At 38.1% G+C, this 14979-nt stretch overlaps 1 protein-coding gene across 1 annotated transcript; it reads left to right on the top strand.

Annotated features, from left to right (window-relative positions):
- The first annotated feature begins 181 nt into the window (after positions 1 to 181).
- On the top strand, positions 182 to 14979 carry amd1 (adenosylmethionine decarboxylase 1). Its single transcript, XM_073816762.1, has 9 exons — positions 182 to 481; positions 3034 to 3120; positions 5041 to 5167; positions 5378 to 5480; positions 5591 to 5633; positions 8604 to 8748; positions 8882 to 8974; positions 9049 to 9204; positions 12916 to 14979. Exons 1-9 carry the CDS (start codon positions 372 to 374, stop codon positions 13054 to 13056), a joined length of 1005 nt encoding a protein of 334 aa, XP_073672863.1. The 5' UTR covers positions 182 to 371; the 3' UTR covers positions 13057 to 14979.

A 14979-nucleotide genomic window follows, 5' to 3' on the forward strand; every position in this document is an offset into this window, starting at 1 on the left:
CTACAACGTGAACTCATGCCTTTACGCAACATCAAATTTGATTGACAAGAGTGACAGCCAATCGTTGCTGACACGAGGGCGGCTTCTCAGCCGTGATTGGTAACCGTGAAAATGACGTCGTCGGGTAGGTGATAAAAGCTCCGCGCAGGCTGCCATTCTGCGCTTACACAGTATGGCCGGCGATATTAGCTAGCACTCGCTCACGGTATTCTCTGTAAAAGGGAAGACGGTAAAAAAAACAAGGCAACTACACCTGGACTGCTCAAGGACTGTAACTAAGCTAATAAATTATAACAACCAACAAAGGACTAATTAACTGGGATTCCATCCGACGGTTTAATTTTCTGTTGTTGGAGTCTGTTTGTCTCACGATGGAAGACAGCAGTGCACACTTCTTCGAGGGGACCGAGAAGCTCCTGGAGGTGTGGTTCTCCCGGGAGGACAAAACCAAAGGAACCGGGGATCTGCGCACTATCCCCAGGTGGGTGAATCGGTCCGAGCCGTGGATGGATGGAGTAACGTTAGAGCTTAGTTTTAGTGATTCGCGGTTAAATCATCCATAAAACCTGTTTAAACCATGACTGTGGCGTTAGTAATATCACATTGATAGTTCTGAGGGAACGAGAGCGGCTGAGTGACATGTGGCCCTGACTCTGACACCCGAGGCGTGATCAGCAGTTTTGGCCATTTTCTGACACCATCCCCCTTTACGCTCATTCATTTGAGCTGTCAGGACTGGAGCTGAACCTCAGGCCCCAATGAGGCTCAGCTTTTTGCTTTTTCATTAATGATTTTGCACACTTAATTCCAAGTCGTTGTTGATCAAAATTAACAACGTAACGTTAATTAAATTAACGTCTTTACGTTTTTTGACGCGAGTCTGGCCCTGTCTGTGTCCTATCATTACTTTGCAATTTTCATCTCTGGTTTGAGTCGTGGCCCTCATCGAGTGATGTTTTCCCTGTATTGTGGATCAGCCATGTTTCAGCCTGAATCAGTTATCGATGAGCTGTTAGTGTGAGTGAAAGCTGATCGATTGATTAGCTAGTGGCTAGGGGCTACAGCTAGCTGATATGGCGCCTTAGCAAACACGCCTCCCCCAAACACAGTCCTCCGTCAGCGCTGGAGTGCATCTGCACAAATGAATGCATTCTGAATGGTTTTGGTTTTGGTTAACGTTGCCTTCATAGCATAGGCATTTGCTTTAAAATGCATTCTTTTAATGTTTGCAGGTATGCGTAAGCGCATGCGATTGATTGCATACAAGCGCTCTATTTTTGGGAAGTATCATGGCGGTTGATCCTGCGCCGCAGCATCCATGTGAAACTCACGTGTCGCGTCACGCTTCGTAAGCTCCGCCTCCGTGCCGTGATTGGTCGGGAGTTCTGGTCGCTCATTGGTAGGTATTAAATGTGCGCAGAGAGTTGGACAGCTGCGGCTGCACGCATGCGTCTCCTGTGGTTGTTGCTGTGCGTATAAACCAATGACTGAGCTGAAGAGTTAATGCAGAGAGAAAATAACATTTTACAGCACAGTACGACCACAACATCAATTTAACATGCAATAATGGTTGGATACTAGAATGTATTTGTCTTGAAGTATTATAAATAAAATGAGATCGTCCAGTAATTAACATGTTTATTGTTTGATCCTAATATTTTCAAAATATAAGTCTTGTATTGATACTATACTGCTTGAAAAAAAAAGACTGAAAAAAGGAATGTTTAAAAAAAATTGTTTCCATAAAAATGCATTTTATATATATTATTGATGTTTTCTTGTACTACTCTTCGTAAGGTAGCCATTTGAGGCTTTCCAGCTCATATAGGAAGGAGGTGTGTACAATATGAATGAGTCAGGACATTACATGCATCTATAGTATCCTGCAGTAAGGCCGCTGCTTCAGTTTCTCAGAGCTGAAAGCTGATCTCTGTGGTTTTCTCTGGGTACGGCTGCCAGAATGAATTATGAGGGCTATTAGTTTACTTCCGGGAAAGCACATTAACCCTCAGAGAGATACTAGAAAGAGAATCATTATAGTAGGAGCACAGCCAGTTTCTAAATAAGTCCAGTAGGCCTTGTACCTGCTCTTTTTCTTCCTACAGCATGAGGAAGCACTTTACTGTGCTCAAATAGGCTTTTGTCTAGTGATTAATTCATAGCTAGCATTTTATGTTTTGTTTTTTTGATATTTTGACTCCTATTTTATATCATCAGGTGCCCTTAATATATTGCACCTAATATTAAAATGATTTTTGATTTATGCTTTTATATGGTTTAGATTAAAATTATTTTTTATAAAAAAAAATGGTTTATAGTTGGTAACATCCCCACCAATGGGACTGGGGCATTAGTACCTTTAGCTGAGGAAACACTAATACATAATACATTATGTATGGTTATTGAGAGGAAACCTAAAGCTGTGTATTACTACAGACTCATGCGACTTTTACACGTTACACATTTTTACCGTCATCACCAGTGAGTCGTCTTGTCGATGATATGTGTTTGACAATTTATTTATAAAAGTATAGTCCATATGTGAAACCCAGGAGACTCGACAGAGATTGATGAACCTTTTGAATAAATTTGACTGTCAGTCACAGCTTTCTATGGTGAATGTTTGTGTTCTGACACCAAACAGTAAATAAGTGATGTAATGGGCTGAATCTTGTCAAAGATTTTGATTGCCATCCCCTTGGAACAAACAGGCCATCTGAGCTTGTGCCAAATGTGTGAAATCTGAGAGCTCTACGACACGAGTTCAACGGAGCCAGCAGCTGCGCACGCTGCCATTGCCGCAGAGCAAATGACCTCAGAGACGCGCCATTAATGCATCCAATCGGTGTTCGTTCATGCTATAGAACAAATCAGTTGTTTTATTTATTCTTTCCAGAAAATGTGACAGTCTAAATTTGCCTTGTTGAAAATGTTCGCCATTTGGAAAGTGTTATTTTTCAAACATAAAAAGTAGTATGCAATAACAAAATCATTTTGTGAGGTCTTAATGTTTTCCTCTCTGTGCATTTTCAGATTTGAGTGGGACAAACTTCTGGAGAATGTGCATTGTTTGATCATAAGTGTGACAAAGACTGACAAGCAGGAAGCTTATATACTCAGGTGAGCTATTGACTCGTAGGTCTGTCTGTCCTTTGAGTTTAGAGGACAGGATTGTGATGACGCTGTAATCCTTCAACCCGCTTCAAAGCGGCTATCCTTCAACACCTTAAAATCAACATTATATTAAGTTTTCTCATCACTGAGATATGATCAAACCAATAACTTAGGTTATTTGTAGCAACATTAAGGCCTAAACTAAATTAAAGTTAATTAAATAATAATTTAATTATCAAAAAATAATCAGGTGTGGCTCATTGCTGGATGAGCAAAGCCTTGGCGTTCTTACAAGTGCTCAATGTTTACAGTTTGCACTAAACTTGTACTCACAACTGATAAGCGCACAGTAGCGTTTCAGCTCGGAGATACTCAAAAGCTGATAAGAGTAGTATAAATGGCATCTGTGTGACTCACAGTCATGGGGGGGTGGGAATGATTCAGTGCAGAGTACTTGTAAACGCATCCTGCTAAGGATGACACTAAGCCATTTATTTGGGCTGAGACAAAGGGTCAAAGGGGGAATTCAGGTCAAAGCTATTCATAGCTGTCTGGAGAGAAAAAAGCTGGATGTGTTTTTACTTTCCTGCTAAAATAGCTTTACAGTTCCTGGAAGTAAAACAAAGTAAAAAAAAAAAAAAAAAAGGAGAATATTTAATAATTAGCATAATTTTTATGCAGCAATATAGCAATGCTTGCACTAAGGCTGCACGATTAGGACAAAAATCATAATTGTCAATTATTCCCCTGAAATTCACAATTTACATCGATTGATGTTTTAAATAGCTTTATACCATTGTTTGAATATATAATTTTATATAAAAATAAAAAGCAAAGCTGGAAAAAAAAACCACTTCCTAAACCTTTTTATTGCTTTTCTCATTGCCACAAATGTCAACGATACATTGGTTTGGTTTCTTTAAATAAAAAAAGTAAAATATGCAATATGCATAGGGATATGCCGGAATCATATTGAAATTTATTTGCAAAACATGGTGTCATAATACAGTATAACGCATTTAATAACTGTTTTCTTATAACAAAAATAACTGAATATTGAAATGCAAAATAAAGCAATACTCAAATGTATCAAGTTTAAAAATATTACACCGATTAAAGTGCAAAAGACCAGTAAGTATCACTTTACAGTAAGATCTCTTAGTTAACCTTAATGCATTAATATTCACAATAAGCAATAGCTACATTTGCTACAGAAGTTACTTTTGATTTTAACAATTTATTAAATATTGGAATTACCTAAGATTAATGAATATTTAGAAGAATTTATCAATGAGAGTTTAATGAATTAACAAATGTTAACTAATGAACTTTTACCTTATGTAAAGTTTGAACAATAAAGAATCAAAACACTTTCAAACAATATCTAGGGCAGGTTGTAGTCCAGATTAAAATGAAAAGAATAAAAAAAAAAATAGCCTATTAAGTCTGAATATTTAAGTATTTTGCGCTGAGATGAACACCATAGCAAATACACAAATCCTCTGTCAGAGAATGAAAGTGCGCTTTCATCCAGAGCATGCTTATCCGCGCTTGTTTACATCAGAGTGCATCAGTTTTGAACCTATTAAGTAAAATTGACAGTTTAATAGAACTCTCTTCTAAAACTTCTTTCTCTATAAACATTATTGTTATGGTTTGTAATGCAAAGGTGTGGGAAAAGTGCATTGATGTCATTGATATTTACAATGTTGATTCAGTTTATACTGGCAAATAGTAATAAGGAAATGCAACTGGAAATTGAGCCATAATTTAAAGCATTAACCACTCCTGCCTAATTTTCTCTCTCTCTCTCTCTCTCTCTCTCTCTCTCTCTCTCTCTCTCTCTCTCTCTCTCTCTCTCTCTCTCTCTCTCTCTCTCTCTCTCTCTCTCTCTCTCTCTCTCTCTCTCTCTCTCGCCCTTCCCAGTGAGAGTAGCATGTTTGTCTCCAAGAGACGTTTCATTTTGAAGACATGCGGAACCACCCTCTTACTGCAGGCACTGGTGCCACTGCTGGAGCTGGCTCGTGAGTACTGCGGCTTTGATGCCATCGAGGTACGTCATGCACACAGGTTTATGTTTAAGGAAGTGTTTATGGCACATCAGCCACAGTAAAACCAGATACGATCACATTAAAAGCTCTGACCGTGACACATCACGTTTATGAGATCATGTGAGATTTCTGGTTCACACTGAGTTCTCACGTGATTTTATAGATTAGTCATTGGCAGTGTTCAGTACAACGCATCTCATTTTCTTTTTCAGAATTTCTTCTATTCTCGTAAAAATTTTATGAAGCCCACCCATCAAGAGTTCCCTCACCGCAACTTCCAGGAGGAAGTCGAGTTCCTCAGCCAGATTTTTCCAAGTACGGTTTCATTATGAAAATGTTGTTTAATCAAACTGAACACCTATTTAACACCACTTCATTCACTAAGTATATAGTTACAAGGTTTTTCTGTTGTTTTTCACACTCAGATGGAGCAGCCTACTGTATGGGACGTCTAAACTCAGACTGCTGGTGAGCTGTTTTACATCATCTAGACTTGGCCTGATAAACCACTATTAGTTATCATTAAAGGTTGCATATGGCCAGATTTTAGCATTGGAAAATCTGGTTTGTTTTACAGAAGCATTTCATAAATGAATAAATTAGGGCTGTCAGTTTAACACATTAACTTAATTAGTTATAAGAAAAAAAAATAACAGGATTAAAATATTTTTATTTCATACAGTTGACAAATATGATGCTGGTTAACTCCATAAATGCAGTTATACCTTAAAATGTAAGAAATTGGTGCAAAAAATGCCCCTGAATGGGTTTTGTCTCATATTTATATATCACACGGGCAGCAAGAGCAATATGACACGAGTGTTGATTCTTTCCTGATCTGTCATGAGCTAAAATTTGATTTTATACAGCAGTTCAGTAAATAAAAAGTTAATATTGCGTTACATTTTAAACTCTGTTATGTTTTTGCTCAGTTTTGCAAAAATCATATTACCTTCGAAGCCATAGCAGAATTGTTGCGTCTCTCAAACACAGTGGTGTTTAGTTTCTGAATAAATCTGCGTTTTGAATGAATCGTGTGAATCAGTGACTCAAAGGCCTGTTCATAAAGAGTCATTTACTTCATTATTGAATGAATCGAATTAGCGAATGATTCATAAAGACATTTACCGCCACCTACAGGCAGATTTAGTTTCTTATTTAGAGTGTCATTTTGTTAAATGAAATAAATAAAAAATAAAAACATTTAAAGGGATAGTTAACCCAAGAAAAAAATATTTCTCCTCTTTTAATCACCCCCATGTCATTTTCAAACCTTTCTTTTGTCAAACTTTTTTTGAAGACTGTTGGTAACAAAGCTACGGAGCCCCTTACGTCACCTGTAGGAAAAAAATAATTAATCCGTGGGGACGGTTTTGCAATTCGTTCCCTCAGTTTATAAACCGTACTCATGAATTCTTAAACTGTTCCCTCGGTTTAACAAACCGTGCCCACGAATTTCCAATCCGTGCGCTCAGATTTTGTAAACCGTACCCTCAGATTTTGAATCCGTACCCACAAAATCATAATCCGTGCGCACGCTTTCGCAATCCGTTAGATCCGAGTTAGATGCATGCTGCACTATTATTGTTATTATTAAATAAGGCCTATTATTACATTGCATTTAGTTTGACAGCAAAGGAATGGCAACATAACCTGTACATTATTTGTTTTGTATTGCTTTTTACCCTCTCCTCTCCAAAACTCGTTTTTTTTTTTTTTTAAATTCAGGTAATTTTACATTTTGAAAAATATTATTAAATAAAACAAAGCTGTTTGACCAGCGCTCTTCACTTATTATTTTATTTTGGTACCATGACCGCACTTACAAAACAGGCTTCTTTTTAGCGTTTATTTTACATTAATAACCAATAGGATAAAACACATGGTGTTTTGGCAGCTAATCTATTGGTGATTAATATAAAATAAAGCTAAAAACTGTCAGTGTTGCATAGTCTCATATAGCCTACTGAGAAATAAAGTTTAATAAATGCAAAACAATGCATCCAGCACTTAAACAGGTGTCCTGGTTGAATTTGGGGGCGGGGCCACAAATCCGTGAGAGCAGTTTACAAACTGTGGGAACGGATTGCGAAAGCGTGTGCACGGATTATGAATTTGTGGGTACGGATTCAAAATCCGAGGGTACGGTTTACAAAATCTGAGCGCACGGATTGGAAATTCGTGGGCACGGTTTGTTAATCCGTGGGCATGAATTGTTAAACCGAGGGAACAGTTTAAGAATTCGTGAGTACGGTTTATAAACTGAGGGAACGAATTGCAAAACCGTCCCCACGGATAAATAATTTTTCTTCTACAGGTGACGTAAGGGGCTCCGTACAAAGCCATGACTTTCATTATATGAACAAAAAATACTGAGATGTTTCTTAAATGATCATCTTTTATGTTCCAGTCAGAGGTTGCGTTAGACTGTTACGTTGCCCGTCATTTTGACGGACAGGGTCGTAAAAAATCATCACCCGTCATTTTAATTTTCATATTTTAATTATAACAGATTTAATTGCATTTATTTTTGTTCACGTTTAAATTTTTAATATGTTGAAGAGAACAGATGAGACTGCTTAACTTTTCATGTTCAACACCACACCCCGCAGTGACATCGATTTTAATGTATTCTCATTTTAATGAGCAATATTGATCAGTAAATCCCAGTCGATCTTTTGGTCTATGCTGTTTTCAGTCGATGACTAACAAGTACATAGTGCGCCTCCCATCCAATAAATCGCAAAGTCTTCAATTTCATTAGGAGATTCAAGCAATAAATACCGTTTTGGCGCTCTTTAATGTGGCATGATAGATCGTTGTAGCTTCTTAGTACTACTGCGCCTGTGTGTAATCAAACGCATAGCAAAAGGCATAATATTAGTAACAATTTCTTTTTAGTTGTGGAGCAAGTGCTCTGTTGCCACACTGGAGCGCACTCGCCACCAACTGGACAGGGCTGGGAATTACAGCTAATAATTACACTAGATCACCCTCTGTGTAATCTGTCAAAGTGACGGACGGCCTTCAGATTTTTCCGTCTTTGCAACAAAAATTCCGTCAATGACGGACAATTTTCGGTTAACGCGACCTCTGCTTCCAGTTTACATTAGGCCGTCGCAGCCTAAATGTTTGTGTAATAAATTTTATGCAGAGTCAAATAAAATATTTTCTAACTTTCCAAAGCTACTATTTGTAATGTCTACTTGATACTTTCTCATTTGACACAAATAGCTTTAAAAATCTTTTGTGGGTGTTTTTAGTCAAATTTACTTTGCAGTTAATTAGATTAAACATTTGAATCGACTGACAGCCCTAGATTAAATACAACAGTTCCAAATCAAATTATTTTTCTTTACGGGAAAATAAAAAAACAGCATCAACTGATGTCCATTTAAATGACCTTTGCATGGTGTTCTTCTCCTTTCTGTCCTGAAGGTATTTGTTTACGCTGGAGCTGCCAGAGTACTGGGAGAACAAGCAGGCGGACCAGACACTAGAAGTTCTGATGAGTGACCTTGACCCAGCTGTGATGGACCAGTTCTACATGAAAGACGGTGTTTCTGCTAATGATGTCACTCGTGTAAGATTTGTGCTCTTATTGCCGGACGCTGGTCCATTTACCTGCATCATGTTAGTGCTTTGTACCATTTGAACATGGGCACCTCGGTAGTTTTTTGTGAGGGTGTTTTTAATGCTATCTGCTGTTTTCACAGATGAGTGGAATTCGTGACCTGATTCCAGGTTCAGTGATTGATGCCACAATGTTTAACCCTTGTGGATACTCCATGAATGGGATGAAAACAGATGTAAGGAGACCTTTATTTATTATTAAGCTGAAATCTGTGTCGTGCAGGCTAATTGAGATGGGTTCTTTTTCTAGGGAACTTACTGGACGATTCACATCACCCCCGAACCAGAGTTCTCCTATGTCAGCTTTGAAACCAACCTCTCCCAAACATCTTACGACGAGCTTGTTTGCAAAGTCGTGGATGTCTTCAAACCAGGGAAATTTGTGACTACGCTTTTTGTCAATCAGGTACTTTATGCAACTAATCCACAAACAATTCATTTTCAAACAGGTACTTGGTTTCCATCAGTCTGAAATAAAATTATTTATATATAGTATTACTTGTGAATTGATTGCTATGAATATTTATGTAACTGCATATGTGACAGTTACATTGAAGGCAGTAGGGCTGTCAAATTTTTTTTAGAATGTTTGTCAAATTTAACATAACACTTTCGAATGCAAAAATGTTGCATGACGACTTTGTGATGACCATGTTATTGTCATTGCATTATAATGTATTTATTATGCCATAAAACTAAGCCATTCACACAGAATGCATTATGTTGCGCATTTTCTAGAGGGTCATTTATCTTGCATCTTGTTTAGAAAGCCATGTAAAATAATGAAGTTCAACTTTGAAAAAACAAATCTTGATGATTTATTTTTCCCCATCCCACTGCATTATATTTTTAAATGGAAAAAAGTACTCTGTGTGATTGGCTTTTGATCCTTTGTGTTAAACTCATACATACCTGGGTCAAAGACAAAAAAGGGTTTAAGTATAAAAACAATAAGTGTAATACTGCTTTAATCTTTTTATTTTGTTTTTTTTTTTTACCCCCAAAAAATTAAAAAGTTTTCCGTTTTTGATTTAATTCCATTTTTGTTCTTGTTTTTCTGAGCAAAAAATAAATATCATACATTTTTCCCTAATTTACCGAAGATCAATTTATGACATATTAAAATAATTATTACTTTCACCCCAAATACTAAATAGTTGTAATTCTACATTTTTTAAATTTGCCACTATCCTAGGTTTTGGCCATTTGTCAGTAAGAATTTTTTACTCATTTAAAACAATAAGTCAGAATAAGCATGTTTTTACATGCATATTGTGTTGCATTGAATGACAATGTAACATTATTTTGACATTTTACTCTCCATAAACTTGTTTAATACCTTAAAAGTAGACCCTTACATTTATTCTGCTTTCTATGGATATTTTTGTAAATTTCTTTTGACGTGCACATCTTAACATCTTTGACCCATATACATAGTTTTGTTTAGTTAAGCGACTTAATTCATTATAATTTTATTATAAACCATTATCTTCACAAATAGTCATGTGATTTTATTTGAGTAAATATGCATTAGTATTATTTTGCTGGATGCATCGACTTGTGGCCACAGGAGAGAAGCCAAAAGCGTTTTTTCACCCGAAATAAAATTATGCATTTTAAATATAAAACGTATTTTGATCATATTTAAGTACAAAATTCAAATTTAGTTATTTTTTTAAGCTATTTTGACATCCTTAGATAGCAGTGTGTCCTTCTAGGGTTAAAATTGGTGATCGACCGATATTGATTTTTTTTTAGAACCGATACAGAACCGATATTTGCATGTTTATGTGCCCGATAACCGATATGCAGAACCGATATTTGCATGTTTATGTGCCTGATAACCGATATGCAGTACTGATATTTGCATGTTTATGTACCCGATATGCAGAGCCGATATTTGCGTGTTTATGTGCCCGATAACCGATATGCAGAACCGATATTTGCATATTTATGTGCCCGATAACCGATATGCAGAGCTGATATTTGCATGTTTATGTGCCTGATATGCAGAGCTGATATTTGCGTGTTTATGTGCCCGATAACCGATATGCAGAACCGATATTTGCGTATTTATGTGCCTGTTAACTGATATGCAGAACCGATATTTGCGTTTTTATGTGCCCGTTAACTGATATGCAGAACCGATATTTGCGTATTTATGTGCCCGATAACCGATATGCAGAACCGATATTTGCGTATTTATGTGCCCGTTAACTGATATGCAGAACCGATATCTGCTTATTTATGTGCCCGATAACCGATATGCAGAGCTGATATTTGCATGTTTATGTGCCTGATATGCAGAGCTGATATTTGCGTGTTTATGTGCCCGATAACCGATATGCAGAACCGATATTTGCGTATTTATGTGCCTGTTAACTGATATGCAGAACCGATATTTGCGTATTTATGTGCCCGTTAACTGATATGCAGAACCGATATTTGCGTATTTATGTGCCTGTTAACTGATATGCAGAACCGATATTTGCGTATTTATGTGCCCGTTAACTGATATGCAGAACCGATATCTGCGTATTTATGTGCCCGATAACCGATATGCAGAGCTGATATTTGCATGTTTATGTGCCTGATATGCAGAGCTGATATTTGCGTGTTTATGTGCCCGATAACCGATATGCAGAACCGATATTTGCGTATTTATGTGCCTGTTAACTGATATGCAGAACCGATATTTGCGTATTTATGTGCCCGTTAACTGATATGCAGAACCGATATTTGCGTATTTATGTGCCCGATAACCGATATGCAGAACCGATATTTGCATATTTATGTGCCCGTTAACTGATATGCAGAACCGATATCTGCGTATTTATGTGCCCGTTAACTGATATGCAGAACCGATATTTGCATATTTATGTGCCCGTTAACTGATATGCAGAACCGATATTTGCATATTTATGTGCCCGTTAACTGATATGCAGAACCGATATTTGCGTATTTATGTGCCCGTTAACTGATATGCAGAACCGATATCTGCGTATTTATGTGCCCGTTAACTGATATGCAGAACCAATATTTGCGTATTTATGTGCCCGATAACCGATATGCAGAACCGATATTTGCGTATTTATGTGCCCGATAACCGATATGCAGAACCGATATTTGCGTATTTATGTGCCTGATATGCAGAGCCGATATTTGCGTATTTATGTGCCTGATATGCAGAACCGATATTTGCGTATTTATGTGCCCGATAACCGATATGCAGAACCGATATTTGCGTATTTATGTGCCCGTTAACTGATATGCAGAACCGATATCTGCGTATTTATGTGCCCGATAACCGATATGCAGAACCGATATTTGCGTATTTATGTGCCTGATATGCAGAGCCGATATTTGCGTATTTATGTGCCTGATATGCAGAACCGATATTTGCGTATTTATGTGCCCGATAACCGATATGCAGAACCGATATTTGCGTATTTATGTGCCCGTTAACTGATATGCAGAACCGATATCTGCGTATTTATGTGCCCGATAACCGATATGCAGAACCGATATTTGCGTATTTATGTGCCTGATATGCAGAGCCGATATTTGCGTATTTATGTGCCTGATATGCAGAACCGATATTTGCGTATTTATGTGCCCGATAACCGATATGCAGAACCGATATTTGCGTATTTATGTGCCCGTTAACTGATATGCAGAACCGATATCTGCGTATTTATGTGCCCGATAACCGATATGCAGAACCGATATTTGCGTGTTTATGTGCCCGATAACCAATATGCAGAAGCAATATTTATTTGCTGTTATATAGTAAATAAATGACTGAGTAAAGTAAGTCCATACTTCACTGTTCACTGTTTAATTCTTATAACAACACAAACATTTAGTTTATAAAAAAGCTTTAGCTGCAACACTAACAAGTTCTACTATAAATGTAGAATGTCGAATGTTTTCAAATGGAGAAAATAAAGCAATATGTGGTATAGAATAGTTTAGATATGTTAAAGTTGATCATGCAAAGAAGCTTTGAGCTTACAGCTCTGATTGGCAGCTTCAACACTTCCAGTCGCTTCCAATGTTGCCGTTGTGGTTTAGAGTATTCGTTCTAATTCTTTCCCTCTCATTTGATTCCCAACAGAGCTCCAAATGTCGCAGTGTTTTCTCTTCGGCTCAGAAGCTGGAGAGCTACCGCCTCCTGGACCGCCAGTTGGCCCACTTCAACGACTACAACTTCGTCTTCACCAGTTACGCCAAGAACCGCCAGCAGAAGCAGAGCTGATCCTCTGAAATGAAGAAGCGTAAAAAGAAACTCCGCCGCTGCGAGGAACAACTCTGCAGCCGGCGTAGTCTCGTAGAGGAGAGGCGGTGTTTGTGCGTGGAGTCTTCTGGCTGTAGATCTTCCCTGAGTTTAACATTTATGCATTCTTGTACCAATGACGTAGATATCGTGCATGAAAGCTCTTCTTGTGTCTCTGTAGATATTCTAGCCCATTCTTGCTGTGATCTTGAAGTGCATGTAGAGTTCTTGAGCGTGGTGGTGTGGTTCAGGCATGTCACACCATCCCAACACATGCAACGCTCCCTTCCCTTCCTGCAAGTGTCCCCTCGCATCCCCCACAGACAGGGTTTCCGACCTCACTAGACAAGGACCCTGACGTGCTCAGATCTGGCTTGTATTTCCACATTGGTTATTTAAATCGCAACTGTGTATAGCTAGCTAACTTTTCTGTGACCGTGTGAAGAAATCCTGAAAACAAACTTCAAATATTCCTCGTTCATCGTTTCCCGTAACCCTGCAGGCAGCTGTCTTTACTCGCCGTGTTAGAGAAGTGAATGTCTTAGAAGTTTCAATGTCGACAGCCCGCTCATTTAAGTAATACACTAGTTAGATTGTAACTTTGTACAGGTAGGTAATATTTCCATTACAGGCTTTACTGGTGCCCAACTTCATTCAAAGTACCAGAGAAGTGAATGTTGCTTAACTGTTGCCTTAAATGTCAGCAACATATAACCTGCAATATGTAACCATTCTCTCGTCTTCCTTTCCTCAAATGAAATGGCCTTTAAAATGAATGTATTAAAAGTAAAAAATTAGTTAGTTGAAGGGTGACAGTGTGTTCTATATAAAAGAAGAAATAACGTTGCAAGCGGAGAAGCGTGCATTGGAGAAAGAGTGTCGTTTTTTGCTTTCCGTCCGTCGTTTTAGTCATTGTGAAGGACCCTGGGGCTGTCCAGCACTGATGCACGCCTTTCAATTGAGTGCCGATCGCACAGCAAAGCATTTTTCTTTTTTCCAAACAAAATGTGTTCTCTCTCTTTTTCTCTACAGAAGCTGGTTAGCAAACAATAGGCACGCACTGATCTGAGCACGTCAGGGCAAACCCGGATCATTCCACACCCCACGTCTGCATAAAGTGCAGTTTTAATAATTTTTTTTCTTTTTGCAATAGATTTGTACACCTCTCCAGATCATGCCCTCATTGTGCATTGAGAAAAAGATTTCTTCACATGTGCTATTGCATGCGACTAGCAGGATGTTTACTGTGCTTCAGCCCTTTGTAACGTTGACATGTTTAAGTTCTGTCCGTACGATGTAACAAACTGTTCATTGGTCCTGAGTGTGGTGAGCGGTGAGCGTGGTTTTATTTTTCGGCCTCACCAGTGCTGATGGAGAACCTGAGTGTTTTTGTTACGTCTCCTTCATCTAGTAACGAATGTCTCTGAAGAGGCAGCTGGATGTTTACAGTAGTTAAATCTGATCTAATGGACACTGTAGGTGTCTGACGTGGACCACTGCTAGGAGAAATAACATGAGCATGATTTCAGTGAAGGGGTGGCAGTTTCGATTTTTTTTTTTTCCTGGTCATTATATGTGGGATTTATACAATATACATGAGTGGAGGAGGAGATGTTGACGTTGCGGACCAAGTATATACAGTATATACTCCTTTTTCTGACCCTGTTCTGAGGTGGGGAGTGACCTTTTCATGATTTGGACCTTCTCTTTGTACTAGCTCTTCTTCCCAGCCGCTGTTGGTTGGTGAGGGAACTATAGAAAGGATTCTGTTGCAGGGTTTTCGTGGAGGTTAGGAAAGGGAAACTTTGCTGTTCCAATTCTCTTGCTATTTCCTTGGTTGGTCAAGATGTGCTAAATATATCTGTACTAAGAGCTTGATGCTTTCAATAAAGTGAGTAACAATCA

The sequence above is a fragment of the Garra rufa genome, chromosome 13 (assembly GCF_049309525.1).
Source record: "Garra rufa chromosome 13, GarRuf1.0, whole genome shotgun sequence".
Taxonomy (NCBI): domain Eukaryota; kingdom Metazoa; phylum Chordata; class Actinopteri; order Cypriniformes; family Cyprinidae; genus Garra; species Garra rufa.

Bases quoted from the DNA above. Each gene is read 5' to 3' on its own strand.
- amd1 (XM_073816762.1), top strand. From the start codon at position 372: ATGGAAGACAGCAGTGCACACTTCTTCGAGGGGACCGAGAAGCTCCTG. The intron at 5,481-5,590 runs GTACGGTTTCAT...TTTCACACTCAG, and splicing joins CCTCAGCCAGATTTTTCCAA to ATGGAGCAGCCTACTGTATG. The intron at 9,205-12,915 runs GTACTTTATGCA...GATTCCCAACAG, and splicing joins CTACGCTTTTTGTCAATCAG to AGCTCCAAATGTCGCAGTGT.